The sequence below is a fragment of the Bos indicus genome, chromosome 3 (genome assembly GCF_029378745.1).
Source record: "Bos indicus isolate NIAB-ARS_2022 breed Sahiwal x Tharparkar chromosome 3, NIAB-ARS_B.indTharparkar_mat_pri_1.0, whole genome shotgun sequence".
Taxonomy (NCBI): domain Eukaryota; kingdom Metazoa; phylum Chordata; class Mammalia; order Artiodactyla; family Bovidae; genus Bos; species Bos indicus.
The window spans coordinates 29087654-29115297 of NC_091762.1; the positions used below are offsets into that span (position 1 = coordinate 29087654).

The following is a 27644-nucleotide window of genomic DNA, read 5'->3' on the forward strand; positions in this document are numbered from 1 at the left end:
GGGAGTGAGCTGGTCCCTTAAGTAGGGTGAGGGTAGGGGTGGCTTCGGTGGTCTGCCCACCCCTTTGGTGATGCATTGTGTAGCGATCATGCCCTGTACCTTGCTTTTGCTCCCAGCACCTTGGATGTGGCAGTTACATATTTACTCACTTTGTATCTTGTTCATTATTTAACCCAACTGCTTATGCACACAATTATTTTTAGTTCCTTATAATTTCTTTGTATTCTGTTGCTCTAGGAGACATTTTTCCAGTCCTAAGGACTGCAGCAGTGTCCCAGGTCCCAACCCCCAGCCTGTCTGATAATTTTCTCATATGGCACTCATTGGGCTTCCCAGGAGGCACAGTGGTAAAAGAATCCACCTGCCAGTGCAGGAGATGCAAGAGACATGGATTCGATCCCTGGGTGGGGAAGATCCCTGGAGTATGAAGTGGCAACCCACTCCAGTATTCTTGCCTGGAAAATTCTGTGGATAGAGGAGCCTGGTGAGCACAGTCCATGGGGTCACAAAGAGTCAGACATGACTGAGTGGCTGAGTGTGCACACACATACACAAGGCAATCATGTTTATTAGTAACGTTATAAGCAACTGCCATGGACGGAGGAGCCTGGTGGGCTGCAGTCCATGGGGTCGCTAAGAGTCAGACGCGACTGAGCGATTTCACTTTCACTTTTCACTTTCATGCATTGGAGAAGGAAATGGCAACCCACTCCAGTGTTCTTGCCTGGAGAATCCCAGGGACCGGGGAGCCTGGTGGGCTGCTGTCTATGGGGTCGCACAGAGTTGGACACGACTGAAGCGACTTAGCAGCAGCAGCAAGCAACTGCCAGACTGTTTTCCAAATAGCTGTACCATATTACACCAGCAGTGTTAAGAGTTACATGCGCTCCGATATTTGGCACTGCAGTTCTTTGTAATTTCAGTGATTCTAATGGGTATGCAGTGCTACCTTGTGTTTTAATTTGCACGTTTTTGATGACTAAAGACAGTGTACATTTTTCAGGTGCTTTATTGTACTTACTGGCTACTCCTAAAATCTTTTGTAAAGTGTCTGTTCATATCTGATGCACATTTTAATTGAGTGAGTTATTCGTTTGTTATAGTTCTTTATATAATGAATTTAAATCTTTGTCAGATGTATGTATTGTGTATAACACTTCTCACAGTGGTTTGCCATTTCATTTTTAAAACATCTTTTGAAGAGCAGAAGATCTTCATTTTGATTAAATCCATTTTAGCAAGTTTTTGCCTTTATGGCTAGGACTTTCTATATTCTAAGAAATCGCTTCCCTTCCTAAAGTTAACAGAGATTTTTTTTTTTTCCTGTTTTTTCTTCTAGAAGGTTTATAGGTTTATCTCTTAGGCTTAGGTTTATGATACAGTAATCCTTCCCTATCTGTGGTTTCAATTTCTGTGATTTCCAGTTACACACAGTCAATTGTGATCCAAAATACCAAATAGAAAATTCCAGAAATAAACAGTTTATAATTTGAAAACTGCATGCTGTTCTGAGTAGCATGACGAAATCTCCCACCATTTTGCTCTGTCCTTCAGGGAACATGAATAATCCTTTTGTCCAGAGAATCCATGCTATTTCTGCTACCCACCCATTATAGGACAAAACAATATATATGGGATTTGGTATTATCAGCCATTTCAGCATCCACTGGAATGTGCCCTTCATGAATAGGGAGGGGACTCCTGTACATTTCAAGTTAATTTTGGTACATGGTGTGGGTAAGGGTTGAGGTTCATTTTTTCCATATGAATATCCATTTGTCCCAGTGCCACAGATTACTCCTTTCCAGTTCTGTGGAAATCAATGGTCTGTACACATGTGGGTCTATTTCTGGGCTCTGTACTGTTCTATTGATCCATTTATCTCTGCTTTCACTGGTACACATAGTCTTGATTACCACAGCTTTATAATGCCTTGAAAGCACTTTGTTATTTTTGAAAATTATTTAAGCTATTCTAGGTCATTTGAATTTCCATATATATTTGAAAATCAACTTGTCAGTTTCTACTACAAAGCCTGCTATGAATTTGATTAGGATTGTGTTGAATCTGCCTCTCAATTTTGAGAGAATCAGACATCATAACAAAATCAAAGCTTTTAGTTCATTAATGTGGTATATCTCTTTTAAAAATTATTCTTTAATTTTTCTCAGCAGTATCTTGTATTTTTCAGTGCGTAAGTCTTTTACTTCTAAGTATTTATCTCCTATTTTTCATGCTGCTATAAATGTTATTTTAAATTTTATTTTTCAGCACTCTCAGTATCTATGCTGCTGCTGCTAGTAAGTCGCTTCAGTCATGTCCGACTCTGTGCGACCCCATAGACAGTAGCCCACCAGGCTCTATAAGTACAGTTAAATCTCAGTATCTATAAGTACAATTAAATCCTAAATACTGACCATGTATCCTGAAAAGCGAAAGTGAAGTCATTCAGTCATGTCTGACTCTTTGTAACCCCATGGACTGTAGCCTACCAGGCTCCTCCGTCCATGGGATTTTCCAGGCAAGAGTACTGGAGTGGGGTACCATTTCCTTCTCCAGGGAATCTTCCCAAACCAGGGATCGAACCTGTGTCCTCCCACATTGTAGGCAGACGCTTTTACTGTCTGAGCCACCAGGGAAGTCACCTGAGACCTTGCTAAATTCTCTCATGAATTCTACTAGCTTATAATAGTGGATTTCTTGGAATTGACTAAATATATCATCATGTTTGCCCAAAAAAATGTTTTACTTCTTTTCCAAACTTTAAAAAAATTTTTTCTTGCCTTATGGCATTGATTAAGACTTTTCATACAGGGTTGAATAAAAGTGGGGAAAAAAGACATTGCTGCCTTTTTCCCAGTCTTAAGGGAAAGGTGTTCAGTCTTTTACCACTTAGTATGATATTACAGTTGTTTTTTTCATAGATGCCCTTTATCACATTGTAGAAATTTAATTACTCATTTTCTAAAGAGTTCTTTTTTTTTACAATTATGGATGGGTAAGAATTTTTTCAAATGCTTTTTCTGCATCTGTTTGTTTTAATTGAGATATAGTTGGTATATAATATTATATTAATTTCAAGTGTGAAACTGAGAATTTTTATACATTATACTCCATTTATACTTATTATGGAATATTGCCTATATTCTCTGTACTGTGCAATATAACCTTGTAGCTTATTTATTTTATACATAGCACTTTATGCCTCCTAATTACCTCCCTTTATTTTGCCCCTCCTTCTTCCATCTCCCTCCTGATGTTTTCTATATCTGTGAGTTTGTTTCTGTTTGGTTAGATTCATTCATTTGTTTCAGATTTTAGATTCTGCCTGTAAATGATAGCATACAGTATTTGTCTTTCTCTGTTAGACTTATTTCACTAAGCATAATACCCTCCAAGCCCATCCATGTTGTTACAGATGGCAAATTTTGTTCTTTTTATGACTGAGTAGTACTCCATTGACTTCGCTGGTGGTTCAGACGGTAAAGCATCTGCCTACAATGCGGGAGACCTGGATTCGATCCCTGGGTCGGGAAAATCCCCTGGAGAAGGAAATGGCAGCCCACTCCAGTACTCTTGTCTGGAGAATCCCATGGATGGAGGAGCCTGGTGGGCTGTAGTCCATGGGGTCGAAAAAGAGTCGGACACGACTGAGTGACTTCACTACTACTACTACTACTTCACTAGTACTCCCCTGGGAGAAGGCAATGGCACCCCACTCCAGTACTCTTGTCTGGAAAATCCCATGGATGGAGGAGCCTGGCAGGCTGCAGTCCATGGGGTCACTAAGAGTCGGACACGACTGAGTGACTTCACTTTCACTTTTCACTTTCATGCATTGGAGAAGGAAATGGCAACCCACTCCAGTGTTCTTGCCTGGAGAATCCCAGACATGGGGGAGCCCAGTGGGCTGCCGTCTATGGAGTCACGCAGAGTCGGACACGACTGAAGCGACTTAGCAGCAGCAGCAGCAGCAAATATAGAGGTATTCAGAATTCCTAGATCTTACTTCAGTTTTGTCACTTTGTTTCTTTCAAGAAATTTGTCTAAGTTGTCAAATCTACTAGCATAAACTTATTTATAGTAGTCCTTTATGTCTTTTAATGTGGGATCTGCAGTGATGCCCCCTTTTTCATTCCTGATATTGCTAATTTTTCCTTTTTTTCTTTTTTATTTATTTTATTCTCTTATTTATTTTATTTTTTTATTTTTATTTATTTTATTCTCTTATTTATTTTATTTTATTTTATTCTCTTTATTATTTATCTACCTAGTGGTTTATCAATTTATTGATCTTTTTAAGTAACTTTTTTGTCTTATTAATACTTTTCCATTATTCATGTGTTGCTGTTTCATCAATACTCACTATTATTTATTTCCTTCTATTTGCTTTGGGTTTTTTTTTTTTTTTTTCCTTTTTGAGGGAGAACATTAAATCATTTATTGTTCATGTCTTAGGTGAAATGATAACACCCAAATTTCACCACATGGTTTAGAAAAATGTAGATTTGAAAAGAACAGTAGATTTTGTGCTGGATTGGCTGTAAAATAATTTAGACAAATGTTAAGCTAGAGTGTTTAATCTGGAGAGAAAATTAAAATAAAACTTGAAACTTAATGGGGTAAAATGTGTTCCAACTTAAAACACCAAGAAATAATATCCTCATTCATTGTTTTTAAACTTCTTTTTCCTTTTGTAATATAAGTGTTTATTTCTAAGTATTTGGGGATTTTCCTTTTGGTTTATAACTGATTTCTAATTCAGTTCCATTTGGGGTTAGAAAACATTCTCAGAATGATTTCAATCCTTTTAAATTTATCAAATCTTTTTTTATGGCTCAACATATGGTCTGTTGGTAAATGTTCTATGTGTATTTGAATTATATTGTTGGGAGTAGTATTCTAAAATATCACTTGTGAGTCAAGTTGATTGATAGTAGTATTCAAGTCTTATATATTTACTGATTTTTTGTTTTTCTGTCAATTACTACTGATGAACAGTGATGAAATACTTACTAAAATTGTGGATTTGTCCATTTGTCATTTTTAGCTCTGACATTTTGGGTTCTTGCATTTTGAAATTTTATCATTAAGTACATAAACATTTAGGATTATAGTTCTTCTTGATGAATTGACTCTATTATTTGTTTGAAATGTCTCTTTTTATTTGTGCTAATTTTCTTGCCCTAGAAGTCTGCTGTTAATATAGATAATGCAGTGTTCCTAGATAGTGTTTGGTATTTGTATCTCTACTTTAACTTGATCTGTGTCTTTTTATTCAAAGTACAATTTATAGAAGTGTAGAATTAGGTCTTGCTTTTTTATCAAGTTTGATCATCTTTGCCTTTTATTTAGAGCTTAGCTTATTTATTATACACCATAATTATTAGTATGGTCATATTTAAGTATATCATCTTGTTTTCATTTTTTGTTTGTCCCATGTGGTTATTTTGTGGTTGCTGTTTTTCTTGTGTCTCTTCTCACTTCCACATCTTTTTTTGCATTGAGTATTTTTTAGAATTTCATTTAATATTTTCTTATTAACTTCTTGGCTATTCTTTGTTTTTCTTTTAGTGGTTGCTTTAGAATTTACACCATACTACTACTTCAACCTATTCAAGTAATATCCCACTTGATATGTAAAGTAAGAAACTTAGTGCTGTACTTCCATTTTTCTTTCCCTCCTTTGTGTTCTTGTCTTACATTTATTTTGACATTATTTTAAATTCCACAGTACCTTATTATGTTTACTGTAAATAGTCAATCAGTTTTAGAGATAATAATGGCAAAAATGTGTTTTTCTATATTTATTTATTTATTTTTGGCTGCATTGGGTCTTCTTTGCTGCACAAGGGCCCTAGAGCACAGAGTCATCAGTTGTGAAACATGGGCTTAGTTGCCCTGCGACATGTGGGATCTTCCCAGAAGTGAAGTGAAGTGAAGTTGCTCAGTCATGTCTGACTCTTTGCGACCCCATGGACTGTAGCCTACTACGCTCCTCCGTCCATGGGATTTTCCAGGCAAGAGTACTGGAGTGGGTTGCCATTTCCTTCTCCAGAGGATCTTCCTGACCCAGGGATCAAACCCAAGTCTCCTGCACTGTAGGGAGACGCTTTACTGTCTGAGCCACCAGGGAAGTCCGGGATCTTCCCAGACCAGGGATCAAACCTGTGTCTGCTGCATTGGCAGGCAGATTCTTTACCACTGGACCACCAGGGAAGTCCCATGTGTTTTTTATTTATCTATGTGTAGCATTTTTTGGTTCTCATTGTTTCTTTGTTTATATCCAGATTTCCATCTGGTATCATTTTTCTTCAACTTGGATAACTTTCTTTAGCATTTCTTATGGTGTAAGCAGGTCGAGCTTCATAGGCATATGATCAGTATAGTTACATAGGTTCCCACACTTAGAAGAGCCCTGTGGGATTTTATGCTGTGCAGTAGCCATCTAGAAATTCTGATAAATGTTATCTTTGAATTTGAGTTTTGTAAGTGAAGTCTGATTGGACAATGTAGTGTGTACTAGGGGCTTGGAGTCACAATTCATAAACAATCTGACTTCCTGCCATCTCCTTAGTATGGATTCTCAGCTGTCTTCTCTCTCTGACTCCCTGGCATATCTGGCCCTGCCCTATTGCCCCTTTCTCACCTGTACCCTCTGACTACTGCCACTCTCTACTCTCAGCAGACGCTTGGGTGTTTGAGGGTTGAAATTGGTTGTATAAATGGCTGTCCCATCCCATACTGACAGCACCATGGTATATCTGGCAAGCCACCAAGCAAAGGTGTTGGTCTTGCAAGGACAAGTCTATTGCCCACCTCCATCCAGAAATCAAATGTGTTCTGGCAGAGGTTTAAAGACTCTCAGGGTTACCTGTCTGTCATGAGTTAAAGAGACAGGCCTGTGAAATGGGGAGATACCTGACTGTACTTGCCCAGACCTTGCCTCAGCTAGAGCGTGGCCTCTTAGTTTAGTGGGTAGCAGACAGGGGATTCCAGCAGCCATTAGGCCCAGGTTAGCATGTGCATGCCCCACATCACAGGACTGGGCTCCCAGGTTCTTGTGAGGATCTGCACTCGTCTCCCAAGTATCCCTAGGCTTGAGAGCATTCTCTTGGCTAGATTCCATGTCTGAGGGGACCCTCTCATCCTTCTTCCAACCTTCCTGAATCTGGCTACATTTGTCTCTTGTGGCCAGCTGGAGTAACCCATCAGGACAGGCCACAAAATAGGAATTGTTTACGTTCATTGATTCTGCATTCAAGTTACATGCTCAGATGTTTGCATTTAAAATGGTGCTCCTAAATATATAGATGAATGGTAAAAGCTTGCAAATGATTTAGATTAAAAAAATTTTTTTACAGAAAACATTAAGTAATCAATTTAAAACTGAGACAAATTGAAAGGGAGACTTCTAGGAAAAAGGAAGAAGCTTCGTATATACCTTTAAAGCACTTTGAATAAGGCGCCTCACATTTTCAACTTGTCCTGGGGCCCACAAATCACGTCACTGGCCCTGAGTGCAGATCAACAGTGACAAATTCACAAGTCTTGAAGGATTTGTCTAGAATTCTAGATTCACAGTTTTTTTCCCCTTAGCATTTAAAATTTTTTTTGTGTGTGTGTGTGTGTGTGTGTGTTTGGTGAGGGGTGGAGTGGGGGAGAGGTGAGCCATATGCTTTATAGGATATTAGTTTCCTGACCAGAGATTTTACAAGAGACTCTGGGGCAGAAAGATCCTCTGGAGTAGGAATTGGCAACACATTCCAGTATTCTTGCCTGGAAAATTCCATGGACAGAGGAGCTGGCGTGTTGCAGTCCTTGGGGTCGCAAAGAGTCAGACACGACTGAGCAGCTGAGCGCACAGGTCAAGACAGGACCAGGAACTGAACCCAGGCTGCGGCAGGGAAATCGTCCATTCCTGGCCACTGGGCTTCTATGGAAGTCCCTAAATATTTTCCATTGTTTTCTTAAAAAAATTTTTTTTTTAATTTATCTGTTTGGCTGCACCAGGTCTTAGTTGTGGCATGCAGGATCTTCCATCTTCCTTGTGGCAGGCAGGGTCTTTAGATGAGGCATGTGAATTCTTAGGCATAGCATGTGGGATCTAGTTCCTTGACCATGGATCCAACCAAGCCCCACTGCATTGGGAGATCGAAGTCTTAGCCACTGGGCTTACCAGGGAAATCCCTCCATTGTTTTCTGATTTACCCTGTTGTTCCTGTATGTAAGATATATCCTTTCCTTTGGCTCTTAAGAATTTTCTATCATCAGTTTCCAGCAGCTTGATTATGGTTTGCTTTAGTAGGGCGTTCCTTATATTTATCCTGTTGGCACTTGTTGAGCCTCTTGGCTCTATGGGATAAGAGTGTTCATCAAAGTTAGAAAAATTTCAGCTGTTATTTCTTGAAATATTTGTCCCCTGACTCCCACCCCCTCATTTCTAGTAAGACTTTTTTTTAACCTTTTCTGCTCTCTGTGCTTCAGTTTTTGTTTTAGTTTTTGAGTTTCTGTTACTACTTACTCAACTTCACTGGTCATTTCCTCTACAGTGTATAAAATCTGCTGTTCAAATAACCCAGCAAACTTTTCATTTCAGGTCAAGTGTTTTTAAGCTCCAGAAGTTCTCTTTGTGTTCTTTTTTATATCGTCCATTTCCCTACTCATTATGTTCATATTTTTCTTTAAGTTTATGAATATATTTAAAATATTTGACTTAAAGCCTTTCTCTGCCAACTCTCAAGAGTCTTCTCCAACACCACAGTTCAAAAGCATCAATTCTTCGGCACTCAGCTTTCTTCACAGTCCAACTCTCACATCCATATATGACCACAGGAAAAACCATAGCCTTGACTAGACGGACCTTTGTTGGCAAAGTAATGTCTCTGCTTTTCAATATGCTATCTAGGTTGGTCATAACTTTCCTTCCAAGGAGTAAGTGTCTTTTAATTTCATGGCTGCAATCACCATCTGCAGTGATTTCCCTTGGACTGCAAGGAGATCCAACCAGTCCATTCTAAAGGAGATCAGTCCTGGGTGTTCTTTGGAAGGACTGATGCTAAAGCTGAAACTCCAGTACTTTGGCCACCTCATGCGAAGAGTTGACTCATTGGAAAAGACTCTGATGCTGGGAGGGATTGGGGGAAGGAGGAGAAAGGGACGACAGAGGATGAGATGGCTGGATGGTATCACCGACTCGATGGACATGAGTTTGAGTGAACTCTGGGAGTTGGTGATGGACAGGGAGGCCTGGCGTGCTGCGATTCATGGGGTCGCAAAGAGTGGGACACGACTGAGCGACTGAACTGAACTGCCAACTCTATCATGTCTGTCACTTTTGGTTCTGTTTCTACTAACTGATTTTTCTCCTGATTATGAGTCTCATTTTGGGGCTTCTTTACATGTTTAGTAATTTTGATTGGATGCTGGATATTGTAAATGTTATATTGTAGCACATCTAGATTTTGATGTCATGTAAAAATTATTGACTTATGTGGATATTTAATTACTTCTGAATCAACTTGATCCTTTTAAGGCTTTTTTAAAGATTTTCTGTGATGGCTGCAAAGCATCCTTCACTCTAGGGCTAGTGTAGTCCAACTGCACTATGGGAAGCTAGGACCTCCTACTGTCTCTACTGAATTACTGGCTGTTTGACAAGGCCTCCCTCGTGTAGATCATTGGAAGTTGAACATTGCCCAGACCTTCGTTAACTCTGGGTACTAGTCTTACTGGGTGCCATTAGCTATTCTTTCCCAGTAATTTGTTGCCCAGCCTTGTGCAGTGTTACCCTGCACATTACCCTGTACATATTCAGCCCACGACTCAGGTAGATCCTCTAGATTTCTGGAGCTTTTCCTCTGTGCTGCTCCCTCCTCTCTGATACTGTACCCTGAAGGTTCCATTTGCCTCGGCCCCTCCACGAGCTGGTCTCTTTTTCCTTAATTCAGCATGATTACCATGTTCTATGCTGTTTTTTGAAAAGAACCTCGAAGGTGAAAACTGGACCATCTTGGTGTCCACTTCATTTTTCTTTTTCAAGCACCAGAGTTCTTTGCTGTTATCCAATATCTGAAAGCATTTATTTATTAACCAGTTTTATTGTTATCTATGTTGAGAAGGCAAGTCTAGTCCACTTATTATGTCATACCAAAAGTGGGGGTCTTCTTGGTCCCTTTCATCAACCTTTCTGATTGAGGCAAAATTCACATAACAAAAAATTAACCATTTAAAAGTATACTCTTGGGGACTTCCCTGCCAATCCAGTAGTCAAGATTCCACACTCCCAGGGCAGGGAGCACTGCTTTGATCCCTGATTGGGGAACTGATATCCTGCATACCACCTAGTGTAGCCAAAAATAAAAGTATACCCTTTTATCAGTTTTAAAATCAATTTTGAGAATGTAAAGAAACTGCTTGCAATGCAGGAGACCCGAGTTCCGTCCCTTGGTCAGGAAGATCCCCTGGAGAAGGGAATAAGCTACCCAACTCCAGTACTCTTGCCTGGAGAATTCCATGGACAGAGGAGCCTGGTGGGCTACAGTTCATGGGGATGCAAAGAGTCGGACACAACTGAGCAACTAACACTTAGAATGTTCCAAATGCTTCCTATTTTGCCAGATTTTATTTAATCAATAAAATAGTTTAAAGGGTGTGGAGTGAGAAACTTTCTTATGTAGATGTGAATTTAGTAAAATAGAACATTAATATTCTCTTTCTTACAGAGAATTTCACTTACCTGAATGGATTTTGGTTGGTTTCTCTTAAAGGGCTAAGAACACCAAATCCTATATATGATAGTTTATATTATGAATTACATCGTAAGCTGACAAACTATAGTTGAGTATTTCTTGGATCAAAGTAATACTCACAGAAGCAATAGATAATAAAAACAAAGGGACATGATTAAGAATCACCTCTCTGGGAAAAAGAATAGGGGAAAAAAATTGATTAGTACCTTTTTTTCTCCTAGTATTTACTCCCAAGTATTCTGTTTTATTATATTTTAAAATCATGCTTAGTTTGTCACATTTACACTTTTGCTCCCCTGAGGGAGTAAGTTGCTGTTTTCTTCTGCTGAGGTTGTCCATCGTGCTTCTCGTGAGCTCTGGTTTCTCTTTGTGCGATTCCTCCCTGACTTAATGGTCTTTAATAGTTGGAGAAGCCTTTGACTCATTTTGTAGTATTAAGAAGCAAAATTTTAAAAATTGTTGGAGCTGTTACATTTTCTTAAGCTGTGATTCTGTTAGAACTGTTGAAGCAAGCTTGAGAGAGCAATCTCTGTGGACGAATATGTGAATAAGTTGGCTTAGGAAGTTTTCTAAAGATGAAGTTTGGAGAGAGCTAGGGCTGGAAAGCTGGACCAGCACTTAGGGGTTAGAATGTCTAATGATAGTGGAGGTCAAGGCAAGAAACTAGAGGAGTGGGGGAAGGGATATAAGTCTTGCAGGCTAGGAGAGCCATGGGGGAGGAAGAGGTGGGTAGCAAAGCAACTCAATTTAATTAGGGTAAAAAGGACCCTCAAATGTGAGAAGGCTATAAGGAAAAAACAGGTAACTCTTGGTTTGGTGATTCTTATTTTTTGAATAGGACAAAATCACAGCTTATATATAAGGTTAGGCAAGTCACATTCCAAAAAGTTTAATTTGGCAAAAATTAGAGCTTTGCATTGATGTATAAAGATAGATTCTCTGTAATATCAATGAAGGCATCAATCTAGTTAGAATGCATTAAAAATTTTTGGCTTTGAAATAGTTTGTCAATTTTAAAAAGCTCCTTTTTTTAGGAGAAAGTAGTACTTCTCTGCATACTGCCTACCAATTAATATATTAGGAGTTTCATGGTGCTATGCCGCTCTGTTGCCCCTGAAACACCATGAACACTCATCATTTATATTTGTATATGAATTCTATAGACAACAAATTCCATTTGTTGCCAGTACTTTTCGAGTTAAACTGTTTTTTTTTTTTTAGCCCAACCAGTTTTCATCTTTTTCTTCACAATTTGACCCATTCATACTTAAAACACATTAACAAGGGAAGAGTAATGAAAAAGTTAACAAGAAGTATCAAAAACCTCAACTAGTCTCACAGTAAAGAGAAAAAAAATTCCTATTTTGTCTGTAGTGAAGAAAACCTGAGTCTCAAGGACACCTTTAAAAAGCCTTAGGAATCCTCTGTAAACATCAGAAAGTAGAAAAGGAGTTTCAGAGTTTTAATAATGAGCAGTAGAAGCTGATTTGAGGTTCAGAGTCTATGCTTTCATCTTTTGTCAAGAATTCTGCACAACAGCTTTTATATTTAGGTGCTATGTTTTGTTTTTTTTTTTCACTCATGTGAGTTTAATTTCTTAAGATTTTTAAAAATCTTTTTCTTTGTATCAGACCCTCATCAAAGTTTACTTGCTAGCAGAGCTGGTTTTTCTACAAACTTGAAGAAATATTTTAAATTGATAGAAGTCCTGATTAGCAGTTGCTCTGCCTACAATAAATTGTGTATGTGTGTGTCGTGTATGTATCGGTTTGGTCAGGGACATTGACAGAGCTGGGCCAAGACTTCTTCCTGCCTGTTAATCAAGGCCACACAGACAGAGCTCAAGGAAGGATGACCCCTGCCTCAGGAAGTATTGAATCAGTTGCTATTTTTAACCAGTATACAGTAGAACTTGAGACCAGATCCTTTACTCAGTTACTAGGAAAAGTTCTCTGCCAAACTTTGCATTTGAGGAAACAGTTAATGGGCCTAAATGAGTGAAGCCTCTGCATGAAAGGAAGAGATGTGACAGTGGCTGTAAGTATTTTTGCTGATACGGGTCAAGGATGTGGTGGCAGAGATGTGGAAAGTTCAGTTAGTGATGAAATAAGTAATTACATTTCAAAGTAACTGTAGTTGACGGCACCTTGGATTGTCTTTAGCTCTGCATATATGGAATTCTTTCCTGGTGGTAAAGAAACTGCCTGCCAATGCAGGAGATGTGGGTTTGAATCCTGGGTCAGAAAGATCCCCTGGAGAAGGAAATGGCAATCCACTCCAGTCTTCTTGCCTGGGAAATCCTATGGACAGAGGAGCCTGGCAGACTACAGTCTATGGGGTGGCAGAATTGGACACGACTTAGTAACTAAAAAACAAAACAATATGAAATTCTGGGCTGCTAATAGCAAGGTTGAAATAAGGGTATATGATGAGCTAATATTATCTCTCAACAGAGGACTAGAAAAGGAAATCAGCTGTTGGTGTGTTTCCAAACTAATTGACTCTTCCTCTGAAATTATACATAAACTTTTGGTATTTGAGATGTATTTCTGATAGTAGTCTGTTGCTCCTGTTTCGTTAAGTGAAAGTTTCATAAATAGTTGATTTATGGGGACTTTCCTGGTGGTCTTGTGGTTAAAAATTCAATCCCTTGCAATACAGGGGATGTGAGTTCAATCCCTGGTCAGGGAACTAAGGTCCCACATACCACAGGGCAGCTAAGCCCTCACGATCCAATATGCAGCCAAATATCAATAAATAAATATTAAAGTTTCTTTTAAAAAAAGAATTGATTTATTACAAAATAATGTTGTATAGTACTATTATAATCTCTTATAAAACCTCATTCTACTTAATATTAGGAACTATGCAGAACATGAAAGCAGATAGTTTGAGAAATGCCATAAATAATATTTTCTCTATAATATTATGCCACTATCTTAGGAATGCCTTAATGAAGTTGAATTACTTAATGGATGACAGGTACATCTTTACATATGAAATATAAGTGAGTTATTTAGGGATAGGTGGGCAGTGTTTTAGTGGAATTTAAATTAGGAAATTATAAAACTGTGTTAACATATTCATCTCATTTTAATAGGATTATTCAAGATAGAGTTGTAGCCATTTTCAACAAGGATCGATGATAAGAATTTTTCTTTTTAAAAAAAGATTTTCAAGTTAAAGATGAAAGGAAAATACTGGAATTTTTCGGATTCTAACTCGTGAGATAATGAATATAGTTTTTCACAGTGACTTCTGATGGAACCTTAGTAAAATTCATTGTTTGTCATGCACCCAACTGGGAACATGGATGTTGGCTTTTCTCGTTCTGCTGTTCATACACTGTCAAGAAGCCACTGCAAAAACATCAAGCAAAAAATTTCCCAGTGGGAAGGAAGAACTAATGGTATATCTAACCCAGATAAGTGGCATGCAAAGGACTTTGGAGTGAGATATAATAACTGTAATCAAGAGAGTCTTCTTAAGAAAACGCCTATTGCTGAGGGAAAGAGCAAAAAGCTGGATGTAACCAACACTCAAAATGTTGATCAAGGTATTAATGAAGACGCCAAAAGCCACAATCAAAGTGAGGATGAAAGTGAAAAACGTGAATATGATGATACACACTTATTTAAAAATGAATCAGAACCCAACTGGGTATGTTCTCGGGTCAAACAAATTGAAAACTGGAAAGAAGTTTTAGATCCAGAGACTTCATTACCTCCGGGAAATTTCTATACCTCACAGATATTGTGGAAGAAAATAGAAGCACTTTCCCCAGATAAAGTCTTAAATTTGGCTTTGGAGCATTGTGGCTCTTCAGAAAAAGAACTGAATTTCAGAGTTCTGGATAGTTCATATGGAGTAACGAAGAGCTTAGAAAACATTTACTCTGAGCCTGAGGGACAAGAATGTGGACCTTCTATAAATCCTTTGCCAAAACCTCGTAGGACATTCAGATATTTATCTGAATCTGGCCCTATGCCATATAAAGAAAGAAACTGTGACAGAAAATACTGTGAAAATAATTCTTGTGCAGAATCTTCTTTGGCCTCTTCTCAGGAACCTGAACCAAAGAAATATGGTGGAAAAATCAGAGGGAGATCTAAAAGGTATGTTTTTATTTGAAAGGTAATGATTTTCAGTATTCTCCTTATAGAACCATTGAGCTTTTTCCTTTTCAAACCAATTTCCATTTCCATGCATGGGTTACACCTCTGATTTGATATATAGATGTTCATTGACCCAAGGGGAAAATACCTACAAGAGTATCAGGAGTACAGGTAATATCTACTGACACAATCATAGAAAAACTTTTATTTTTTAATTAAAAATTTTTATTGAAATATAATTGACATGTAACATTATATGAGTTTCAGGTGTACAACATAGCAATTTGATATGTTTATGTATTGTGAAATAATCACCACAATAAAGCTAGTTAATAACACAATAGTGTATATTTGAAAGTTGTAAGAGATGTTAAGAGTTCTCATCACAAGGAAAAAAATGTGATTACATGTGCTGAGATAGTTTAATGATCATATCAAGTAATATTCATAAAATATATGTACCTGGAAGAGAGTGGATCTACATGTTAGCCACATTATTTTTTAAAAACTTTTTATTTTGTATTGGAGTGTAGCCGATTAACAATGTTATGTTAGTTTCAGGTGGACAGCAAAGGGACTAAATAATACATATACATGTATCCCTTCTCCCCCAAACTCCCCTCCCAGCCAGGCTGCTCATTACATTGAGCAGAGTTCTCTGTAAGGTCCTTGTTGGTTATCCATTTTAATTATAGCAGTGTATACATGTTGACCCCAAACTCCCTGACTATCCATTCCCCTCATCCTCTCCCTGGCAACCATAAGTTCATTCTAAGTCTGTGAGTCTATTTCTGAAAAACTTCCATTTTCTATGTTTAAAAATATATAGGGAAGCTAGTGCGTTCTTCTATTTCATTTAGGGCATGCTGGCTCTAGGCTCACTTTTTATTCGAGAGTAAATTTAATAAAGTACCCAAAGAAGAACATGAATGTAATTGGCTGTGTGCGTGGTAAGTTGTTGCTTCAGTCATGTCTGACTCTTTGCAACCCCATGGACTGTAGCCAGCCAGGCTCCTCTGTCCATGGGATTCTTGAAGCAAGAATACTGGAGTGGGTTGCCATGCCTTCCTCCAAGGGATATTCCAGACCCAGGGATTGAACCCAGGTCTCTTGTCTCCTGCATCAGCAGATGGGTTCTTTACCAGTGGCACCACCTGGGAAGCCCTACAGTTTTCTCATGGTTCATATAAGGCTCCAGCCTAATTTATTACTTTTAGGTATATGATAAAAACATCTTTGTAATTATTCACACAAGTCCTTTACTTATTAATTTCTGTCATGCCATAGTTTTAAAAGATACAACCTTAAATTATATCTCCTTTCTTAAGGAAATCCTTTGAGTTTGAGGACATTCAGCACTTTCGAAATCGGAACTCGCAGAAGATTCATGAAGAACTTGGAAGAAATTCTGGCTCAGCACTTTATTACACACAGTCTGAGGACAATATCTATGAGGATATCATATGTAGGTGTTCACAAACTCTGCAATTCAATTTAATGAGTATGTAGTTGGGGCAGCCCTTAAATAGAATGTGATATTTTGTTTTACAATCAAGCATGTCTTGCTCTAGATTTTCCTTTTTAATACTGAAACCTTTGTTATATAAATTCCTTTATTCTCTAACATCTAGTTTAGTGGACTCTTCAGTTCAGAAGTAGACTTTTGTTGGTTAGATGCCTGAGTGGTTTGTAAGTGTAAAGTACCACTGATTTTAAGACCTATATCCCTAAAGCAGTGTAGAGTAGAGAGCTGAACCAGTCAGTTTTTTCTTTTCCTTTTACATGTAGTCACTTTGTCCTCATGTAATTCTGTTCCTCTAAACTTCTTCGTTTTCCTTTTTTTTTTTTTTTTCAAGATCCTACCAAAGAAAATCCATATGAAGACATTCCAGTGCAGCCTTTGCCCCTGTGGAGATCCCCTTCAGCATGGAAGCTCCCACCCCCGAAAAGTGCTTTCAGAACACCCAAGGTATAACCAGAGGATTAATATTAAAAAAATTAGAATCTTATTTATGATCCCTACAAAAAACGGTTAAAGTGGTTTAATTAGGGCCAAAACTGAGAGGCACTGAAATATGGGTTTGTTGTTCTTTGTTTTGAGGGGGCAGCACAAAACTAAATTTGGTTTTGGGGAGGGGTTTTGTTTGCTTTTTAGCACTTCAGAAAACTTGAATGTAAACACCTCTGGACAAGCCATAAACCTTTCAGTTCACTCTAGTTACCACAGCTCCGTAGTAGGTTTGCATCACCTATGGCCTAAATTACCTGTCTGGTCCCTGAAAGCACTCACCACCCCCAAAAGCAAAGACTGCCTTGAGCTAATGAGGACTCTGAGCTGTTGTTCTCTGTAAATTCAATTACATTGTTGTAGAAGAACTTTGGATTAGAATCCTGAGAAATCTCTTTACAGTGAAAAAGAAAGTATGGTATCCTCACTTGGAGGTGGTGGTAGTTGTGGTTTAGTCACTAAGTCCTGTTCGACTCTTGTGACCCCATGGACTGTAGCCTGCCAGGCTCCTCTGTCCATGGGATTCTCCAGGCAAGAATACTGGAGTGTGTTGCCATTTCCTTCCCCAGGGATCTTCCCCACCCAGGAACTGAACCCGGGTCTCCTACATTGTAGGCAGAATCCTCATTTGAGATGATTTTAAAGGAAAGATAAATATTTGGGAGAGAATAGCTTTGACTTTGAGAACATAGGCATTACCTAGATGATCTTACCCTTACCAATACCTCTTCTTTTTTAGCTTCCTCCCAAACCTCATTTCCTTCACCGGAAGACTATGGAACTGAAGAACTCACAAGCTTATATAAGGTCAAAGCTCACAAAGGATACTACATTGCCAGTCACGTTAACAGAATGGAAGCTTTTCCGAGCTGGAGAAGTTGCAAACAGGAAAAGGAAAAATCTTCCAAGGGTAAGAACTCCAGTATTTTCATTCTTTGACTCTTATTTCAGCATTTCCACAAATGAGAATAAATAAACTTTAGACTGAAATGAATAGCAGGATAAAACCTGACCTACTGGAATTCTAATTCTTCTAAGATTTGGAAAGCAGCCTTAAGTTTTAAGTTTTACTCATGCAAGAAAAATGCATGAATGGCTTTTGCCAAGGTTTTTGTGTGTATGTGTGTGAATTTGTGAAATTGATTTTAGGTGAGTGAGTGAGTGAACGTTATTCAGTCATGTCCTACTCTTTGTAACCCCATGGACTGTAGCCGCCAGGCTCCACTGTCAGTGGAATTCTCCAGGCAAGAAGACTGGAGTGGGTTGCCATTCCCTTCTCCAAGGGATCTGATCAACCCAGGGATCGAACTCTCCTTTCCTGCATTTCAGGCAGACTCTTTACCATATGAGCCCCCAGGGAAGCCCTTAGAGGGCTTCATTTTGGTTATCTTTGTTGTTGTTTAGTCGCTCAGTCATCTCTGACTCTGTGACCCCATGGACTATAGCATGCTGGGCTCCTCTGTCCTCCACTGTCTCCTGGAGTTTGCTCAGATTCATGTCCATTGAGTCAGTGATGCCATCTAACCATCTCATCCCCTGTGCCCCCTGCTCCTTTTGCTTTCAATCCTTCCCAGCTTTGGGGTCTTTTCCAGTGAGGCAGCTCTTCACATCAGGTGGCCAATGTGTTGGAGCTTCAGCTTCAGCATCAGTCCTTCCAAAGAATATTCAGGACTGATTTCCTTTAGGATGGACTGGTTGGATCTCCTTGCTGTCCAAGGGACTCTGAAGAGTCTTCTCCAGCACCACAGTTTGAAAGCATCAATTCTTTGTCGCTCAGCTTCTTTATGGTCCAACATTCACATCCATACATGACTACTGAAACAGCCACAGCTTTGACTATATGGATCTCTGTGAGCAAAGTGGTGTTTCTGCTTTTTAATACACTGTCTAGGTTTGTCATAGCTTATCCTCTGAGGAGCAAGCGCCTTTGAATTTCGTGGCTGCAGTCACCTTCTGCAATGATTTTGAGGCCCAAGAAAATAAAATCTGTCACTGCTTCCACTTTTCCCTCTTCTATTTGCTATTAAGTGATGGAACGGATGCCATGTTCTTAGTTTTTTAAATGTTGAGTTTTAAACCAGCTTTTTCACTCTGTTCTTTCACCCTCATCATGAGGCTTTTTAGTTCCTCTTCACTTTTTGCCATTAGAGTGGTATCATCTGCATATCTGGGGTTGTTGATATTTCTCCCAGCAAACTTGATTCCAGCTTGTTATTCATTCAGCCCAGTATTTCACATGATGTACTCTGCGTGTAGGCTTCCCTAGCAACTCAGCTGGTAAAGAATCCACTTGGAATGCAGTGACCCCAGTTCGATTCCTGGGTTGGGCAAATCCCCTGGAGAAGGGATAGGCTACCCACTCCAGTATTCTTGGGCTTCCTTGGTGGCTCAAATGGTAAAAGAATCCATCTGCAATGCAGGAGACCTGGGTTCAATCCCTGGGTTGGGAAGATCCCCTGAAGGAGGGCATAGAAACCCACTCCAGTATTCTTGCCTGGAGAATCCCCATAGACAGAGGAGCCTGGTGGGCTACAGTCCATAGGGTTGCAAAGAGTCGGACACAACTGAGCAACCAAGCACAGCACACAGCACTCTGCATATAAGTTAAATAAGCAGGGTGACAGTTTACAGCCTTGTTGTACTTTCCCAATTTTGAACCAGTTGTTCCATATGAGGTTCTAACTGTTGCTTCTTGACCTGCATACAGGTTTCTCAGGAGACAGATAAGGTGGTCTGGTATTTCCATCTCTTGAAGAATTTTCCACAGTTTGTTGTGATCCACACAGTCAAAGGCTTTCGTGTAGTCAATGAAGCAGAAGTATACATTTTTCTAGAACTCCCTTGCTTTCTCCATGATCCAATGAATGTTGACTATTTGATTTCTGGTTCATTCCTCTGCTTCTTTGAAACCCAGCTTGTATATCTAGAAGTTCTCAGGTCATGTACTGCTGAAGCCTACCTTCAAGGATTTTGAGCATAACCTTGCTAGCTTGTGAAATGAATACAATTGTATGGTAGTTTGAACATTCTTTGGCACTGCCTTTCTTTGGGATTGGAATGAAAACTGACCTTTTCCAGTTACCTTGCTACTGCTGCTGCTAAGTCACTTCGGTCGTGTCCGACTCTGTGCGACCCCATAGACGGCAGCCCACCAGGCTCCCCCATCCCTGGGATTCTTCAGAGAAGAGTACTGGAGTGCCATTGCCTTCTCCGTTCCAGTTACCTTAGTTCTCATTAAAATCAGCTGCCCATGTGAAGGAAGCACTAGAATCTCATGTAAAAGAGCCTTCTATTAGGCTGGCTTCAGTGATTCTCAGTCATTTGTGTAATAGCCAAAGTTAACTCAGCTTTGTGCCTGAGTTTATAAATTTTCAGTAATGACAAAGTATATGCCAAAAATTTCCATTCAGAGGAAGGAAAAAAGAAATTTTACTCTTAGAAATATAAATTTTTGCCAATTATACTGAAAAAATGACTTCTCTCTCAAAGGAGAAAAGGAAGTAAGTGTGTAAATCATCTTGATGAGAGCCATTGAACCAAAATGAAGAAAGTTGGGTTATTTTTAATACATAATATTTTTAAGAGACATGATAATATTTAAAAACTCTTTATGTTACTCTGTTCTTCTGTAATTCAGAATGTTTTCAGAATTACTATCTTGGATTGCAAGGAGATCCAACCAGTCCATTCTAAAGGAGATCAGTCCTGGGTGTTCTTTGGAAGGAATGATGCTAAAGCTGAAATTCGAGTACTTTGGCCACCTCATGAGAAGAGTTGACTCATTGGAAAAGACTCTGATGCTGGGAGGGATTGGGGGCAGGAGGAGAAGGGGACGACAGAGGATGAGATGGCTAGATGGCATCACTGACTCGATGGACGTGAGTTTGAGTGAACTCCGGGAGTTGGTAATGGACAGGGAGGCCTCGCGTGCTGCAATTCATGGGGTCGCAAAGAGTCGGACATGACTGAGCAAATGAACTGATGCTGAAATGAAGAAATGAAATCTTTTAAATAGTATTTATTCTCTTAACCCCATCTCAGTTGTATGTATTCATTTAGCCCATGATTTTTGTATCTGATTTTAACTTTAAACAAAAGTGATAGCTGTTTCTTGGTTTAGTAACTGCTGATTGGTTCCTTGGGAAATACTCTTTCCACAGTTACTTTAATTCTTCTGATCCATTTCCTGCCCTTCCCTCTTTAACATGTGAAGTGTTAAAGACACAGAGTTTTTTAAAAAATATTAAACTGATCTCTCTGGGAAAAAAAAATTTCAGGTGTTTATTCTCCTGTGTATGGTGAGGACTACTTAAAAATCAGAGGTTTAAAGAATTGCCAGAAAAAATAAATAAATAAATAAATAAATAATGAATTGACAGGATATACATAATATATAGGGCTTCCCAGGTGGCTCAGTGATAAAGAATCTACCTGCCAATGCAGGAGATGTGGGTTTGATCCCTGGGTCGGGATGATCCCCTGGAGGAGCAAATGGCAACCCACTCCAGTATTCTTGCCTGGAGAATCCTGTGGACAGAGGAGCATGATGGGCTACAGTCCATGGGATCACAAAAAGTCAACAGGGCTTAATGACTAAGCAACAACAACAATGTATATATAATGTATAACTGAATCACTTTATTATTCACTAGGAACTAACACAATATGAAGTCGACTGAGCGACTTCACTTTCACTTTTCACTTTCATGCACTGGAGAAGGAAATGGCAACCCACTCCAGTGTTCTTGCCTGGAGAATCCCAGGGACGGGGGAGCCTGATGGGCTGCCGTCTATGGGGTTGTACAGAGTCGGACACGACTGAAGTAACTTAGCAACAGCAACACAATATTGTAAATCAGCTATGAAAGTGAAAGTCGCTCAGTCCTGTCTGACTCTTTGCGACCCCATGGGCTATACAGTCCACGGAATTCTCCAAGCCAGAATACTGGAGTGGGTATCCGTTCCCTTCTTCAGGGGATCTTCCCAACCCAGGGATTTAACCCAGGTCTCCTGCATTGCAGGCGGATTCTTTACCAGCTGAGCTACCAGGGAAGCCCACAACATTGTAAATCAGCTGTACTTCCAAAAAAAAAAAAAGAATTGCCAGGCATTCTGCATAGTTCTCTTTGATAAATCATGCTGGCACAACAAAACAGATCCTGTGTTCACAGGAGCTAGAACACAGACACATAAGGGATTATATTAAGATATGGTTCTTGGAATAACATTAGCAAGTATTTAGAAATTGTAGATTGTGGAGTTCGATGAGCCCCGAGGAAATTTGCAGTGCTTTTGATTTCATCCCTCAGTGTTTATGTACTGTGGATCCCTTGAGCACTCAAAGCTTGCTCTCTTTCTGATTATAGGTAAGATGATTCAACTTTTCCTGTTCTAATATTTTCCCAAAGGTTTTTTTGAGAAGTAAGGAAGACAGAATGGTTTTGGGAATTCTTGATTGTCAGGCAGGAACAAACTGTTAGCATTTCTGTTTGTAAGCCTCGTTGGATTAAACCCCTGTAGGATATTCCATTTGCAATACAAATTTTGGTTTTGGACTATCTTTGGGAGCAACATTCCATGAGGAAAGCAGTTTTTGCTTATTTCCTCTTTGATAACTAGAGCTCTCCCTGGAAGGGAAACTGGTTTCATAGTTTGAAAATAACTGATCTAGTCCATATGCTTCTTCCCCACCCTTCCTTTCTTTCTCTGCTGTGGAAATCTGTGTAGGATTGTTTGCTAGAGTAGATTTCCTAATGTTTTATGTTGTTTGTCTCTAGTGTGTACATAGCAATATGGTTTCCATCATTCTTAGGAAAAATATTCTATAGTATTTTCTATAGCTAGAAGGTAATTATAGGCTCCTCTTTCTAGCTCACAATCAAAATTTTAATTTTATTACTTTAGCTCATATTTCTGGAATAGATAGTTCCCTTTCCTTTATAACATTTCAGTGTACTTTTGAGTATACTTCTCAAATGTACATGAATATTTTTACTATTTTTGGTCCTTGTGTACCCAAAATACATGTTTACTCTCAAACATCTTTCCTATAACCCCTAACAATAACTTTATATGTCTGGATCCTCATATTTGTTTATAATGGGTTAAGAATATGGGTGACTTTTCATTTGAATTACAGCTACAAATATCATTAAAGAAAAATCTTTAAAAGAATAAACTCATCCAAAAATGTGGGAATAATCTGTGTATTTAAAACACATGTTTCTCACATGTTATTTTTCTTGCAGTGGACTGACTCACTGCTTATGGATTGCCAGGATTGCTAGAGAGACAAGGACAAAGGAAAAAAGAGCATTTTTCTCAAGCAACTTTGTTGGTTATCATCTTACATTAATATAATGCTCCTAACAGTTGTTAATTCTGGGCACTAAATATGTTAAATCAAGATTAATAGTTAAGAAATAACTTGCAATTTTAAGAAAAAAGAAAAATATCCGTAGAAAACCTAATCAGTTTCTCCTTTTAAAAGTAGCTGTTGATCTTTCCTCCTTTTTAAGCCCAGTCCAGTCTGTATCTCTCTCTTGCTCTCTTTTAAATATACTTCCCAGAAGCAAAGCAAGAATTGTAATGAATAATGCATGTTAAATGGAACATGGTTTTTGTATTTAGGCCTATTTGAGAATCTCCTACTTTTATGACATGTTTCTAAATAAATTGTGATATTAGTGTTCCTGGTAGTAAAAAGAGTATTTCTTTTGACTAAAACTTTCTAAGTGTGATTATCCTCTTTTTGCAAAAGTTCACGGGAGCAAAAATAACTGCTCCTCACCCTGCCTTCCAAATGAATAAATGTCTCACTTCTTACTCTGGGCATGCAAAAACTTGAGCCCATTGGTGAGGCTTGGTCAATACAGAGAGTGCGGTAGCCAGATTTCCTGCATGTTGTGACATGGAATGACAAGCAATCTCTCTAGGAGCCTGTGCTGAATTCCTCTAGAAAGGAAATATCCTTTCCCACTTATCTTACCCATATTAAATGGATTTTGTATTAGAATAGCATGTCATCTTACTAAAGATAATTTTAGATTCAAAATTGAAAAATGTAAAGGCTTTATTTTTAAAATGGATCTTTCTCTGAATGAGAATCACTAATAAGTTAATATTATCAAGCCACAAAACTTGTTGGTGTTTGTTTTAACTTGTACTTTTCTGGTCTTTTTTTCAGTTTGTATTAAAAATAGATGATATATTTGAGTCTAAGAGAGGGAAGAAAAAGGTAAAGTTACACCCTTACACTGGAAAAGATGCACCTCCCTCTAAAGGTAAGAATTGTTACAGCTGTTCATAGCTATTGCATATGTTAGGCAGATCATTATATAATTTAATGGTTGATGTGAATTATAATTTTTGGTTTACTTTCCTGTCTCTCCCACTTAAACATAAAACTTCTTTAGCCTAAATTTAGGATTATTTCTTGTTCTTCCTCAAATCCCTTTTATTTAGTTCTGGTTGTTGATGTTCACTCACTAAGTCATGTCTGACTCGGCCAAGTAATAGCTACTGGATGAATAAGTAAATAAATTTAAAAATAGTTATAAACCAATGAGAATGATTTTTCATAGACAGATTTCATCCTTATTTTGTAGTCCTTTGATTTATAGTCTTTTGTCAGTGTAGACTCATTCAGTGGAGAAATGAAAATATTAAGTATATATATACTGAAGGTATGTGGTATTCAACCTACAGTCATCCAATAAGTTCAATAGTTTTGTCCTTCAGATGCCTAGATAAAACTTAGATTGTCTTGACTGAGAACCTTTCAGCACTCATGATGAACTATTAGACTTTTCTTTACAACAAACTTGCTTGTCTGGCACAAAATGTGTAGAAGTTAGCAATTTTTATATATGAGATTCATAAGTGAGAAACAACAGCCAAATCATACCAGAGAAGAATGTTTCATATTTTTGCAAAGACTTCCAAAGACAGAAATTTCTTAATTTCCATTAAAAATCTATTCCTCATTCTACGATTGAACTACGTGAAAATAAACTTCTGCATTCAACAATTCAAAGCTCTTTCTTCTTTGTGATGATTAAAATCATCCTGTCACCATTTAAAATGTGAATTTTCATATTTTCAGAAGCAATTATTAAAACATTTTAGTCTTTATAGAAGAAATACTTCTGATTATTGTTAATAATAATAGCTACTAAATTGAATGAAGTAATAGTTTCTTTATGTACTTTATCTAGTGTATAACATATGACCACACTGGGAGGTGAGGGACTATCCTAATTTTACAGAGTAAGAAGCTGAGTGAGAAGAGGAAGCATCGATTTGAATCAAGGAACATGACACCACAAAGTCTTATTCTTCTTTATCACCAACAATTACTCAGTTTTTCTCATAAGTCTTGATTTTTGGCAGTTTGACTATCTCCTCTCTAGATGTTTTCATACATCCAGTAAAGATGTAGTCAAATGCTTTTTATTTGTATAATTCAAAAAGAGATACAGAAGATGAAAAGTAATGCCAGATATTCTGCTGGATCCTTTCAGATACATTATGATTGTCTTTTCTAAATAACTGTATGTAGCAAATATTATTATTTTATAGATTAGGAAATAAATTAAAATTGCAAATTATATGAAATATCAAGACACTGGAACCAGGACAAATTCTTAGAAAAGATTATCAATTTTCCCAGATTAACAGCAGCCCCAGATTAACTGCTATTAATCTGGGAAAATTGATAATCTTTTCTAAGATAAGTTGATAAGTATAATATCAACTTATTATATAATATCAAATATATTTATATCAAATATAATATATTTATATCAAATATAATATATGTCAAATATAATAAATATAATATCAACTTATTGTATAATATCAAATATAATATAATAAGATAATCTTTTCTAAGATAAGTCGATAAGTATATTCACCAGATATGCTACTCTAGGTACATTATCACTGATCTGTTATTTTATTTGTATGCTTTATAGATTAGAAAGATTTTAGTAAATTTGACTTTAAGAAAAGTTTTTGAAGAGTCAAATCCTTTTTTTCACTGTATTTATTGAAAAGAACAAAAAATCAACAGCATAAACTGCCAACTTGTAACATATACACACGAAAGGAGGAGTCCCTACAAGTTTATTTTCTTTTGCATGGCTCAAAGGAAATGTGCATTTACCCAGTCTCTGGCCAGCTTCTTCAGTGGACAGGAGAAATTTCTCTCATGCTTGAGGACTCCTGGCTCAGTAGTCACAGTTCTCAGGTTTTTGTTTTCCTCCGTAAGCTTTTGTCTGTGTATCAACAATGCCTCATAGAACCAGATAATTTTATTTACCTACTCTGCCAATACATGCTAGGTTTTAGTGAATCTATTCCAACCTAAACATTTCCTAACTCTCAGTTCTCAAGTATCACAAAATGATTTACTGCCCTTCTTCAAAAGTACAGTTTTGTGTGTTGAAGTCACTTATCAAAAAGGGACAACATAGTACTTTTTGATCCTTACGGATTTTCAATATTAGCTTATAAACCCCTTAACCTTCATTCCATGTCTTGGAATGCAGGTCATCAAAACCCAGAGGTGGATATGTTAAAGCCATATAAATGATCTTTTGTAAGGTCTTTGCCAGATAAATTACCTTTCCTCCCTTCCCATTTTCTCCTTCCTTTCTTTTCTTTTTTTCCCAGACACCTCACAGGCTCCCAAGAGGTGCCTGGTGCCAAGGATATAGGTAGGGTTCAATAGCTCACAGTGTTTATTCTTACTTATTGATCAGTAGGATAGAGCCCCAGTATACTTTGTGCCATTGTAGTTAGTTTGAAGTTATAAAACCTAGATAGTACACAATATTTAGATAGCTACCTTTTCTGTAACATTTCTTGTGTACTTTTCACGCGTGTCTTATGGAGAGACAGCATTTTTTTATCTTCTCTTCTTCCTTATTACAAAACTAAAATGAACACAGCAAGACATTACAGTAATATAGAATAAGATAAAATGGAAAGCCAATGTTTCCAGAACTTCCTGCTACTACTCCCAGAAAATTTTATGTACATGCAAATGTTTTTTTTCCCCAAATAGCTTTATACTGTGTCTTGCTTTTTTTTAAAAAAAAGTATAATTAATATACTTTGGAGCTCTTTCAGTATCAAGACACAGAGATCCACATATCTGTACTGCATTTTTTTGTATAAATGTAAAAGAATGTATTTAGCTGTTTCTAACGTTTTATTTAATCTGTGGATAATTAAGGTTTATAAAGAGATATAGGTTTTTTTCTCTTCAAACAATGCTGTGATGTACACTTTTTACTTATATATAATTTTGTGTATTGGTTAGAATATATCTATAGAATGAGTTCTTAGCAGTGGACTTAATCAAAGCACACATACTTTAAAGAACACATAAATTAATATTTTTATAACTGCTAACCGAATTGTCTCATAAATAGATTGTAACAGCTTACATTTCTATGAACAACTTTTGAAAATGATATTTTCCTCATTATCTTAGTTAATACTGTGTTTTATTAGAGATTTTTATTTTTTACCAGTGTCATGGTTGAAAAGTACATCTTACTTATTGTCTTAGTTTACATTTCTTTAATTATGAATTTGGACAGTTATGTTTATCAAGATTTATCAGTCTTTTTCTATAAATTGCCTATTCCTACCCTTTATTCATCTTTTGTTGTGCTGTTTTTCCATATTCATTTATGACAGCTATTTGAATATTAAGAAGACAACCTGGTGTCTACAATGTATACTACAAATATTTTCTCA

General features: G+C 37.6%; 1 protein-coding gene across 2 annotated transcripts in view; it reads left to right on the plus strand.

Moving 5' to 3' along the window:
* The window catches only part of DENND2C (DENN domain containing 2C), a 93214-nt gene that overhangs the window by 37874 nt on the left and 27696 nt on the right, over positions 1 to 27644 (plus strand). For both annotated transcript variants that reach the window (XM_019956759.2, XM_019956761.2), the window contains exons 2-6: positions 13852 to 14866; positions 16195 to 16331; positions 16723 to 16835; positions 17614 to 17784; positions 24061 to 24157. In XM_019956759.2, coding sequence (XP_019812318.2) covers positions 14043 to 14866; positions 16195 to 16331; positions 16723 to 16835; positions 17614 to 17784; positions 24061 to 24157 — 1342 coding nt within the window. In that variant the 5' untranslated portion in view covers positions 13852 to 14042. The remainder of the gene's footprint in view (positions 1 to 13851; positions 14867 to 16194; positions 16332 to 16722; positions 16836 to 17613; positions 17785 to 24060; positions 24158 to 27644) is intronic.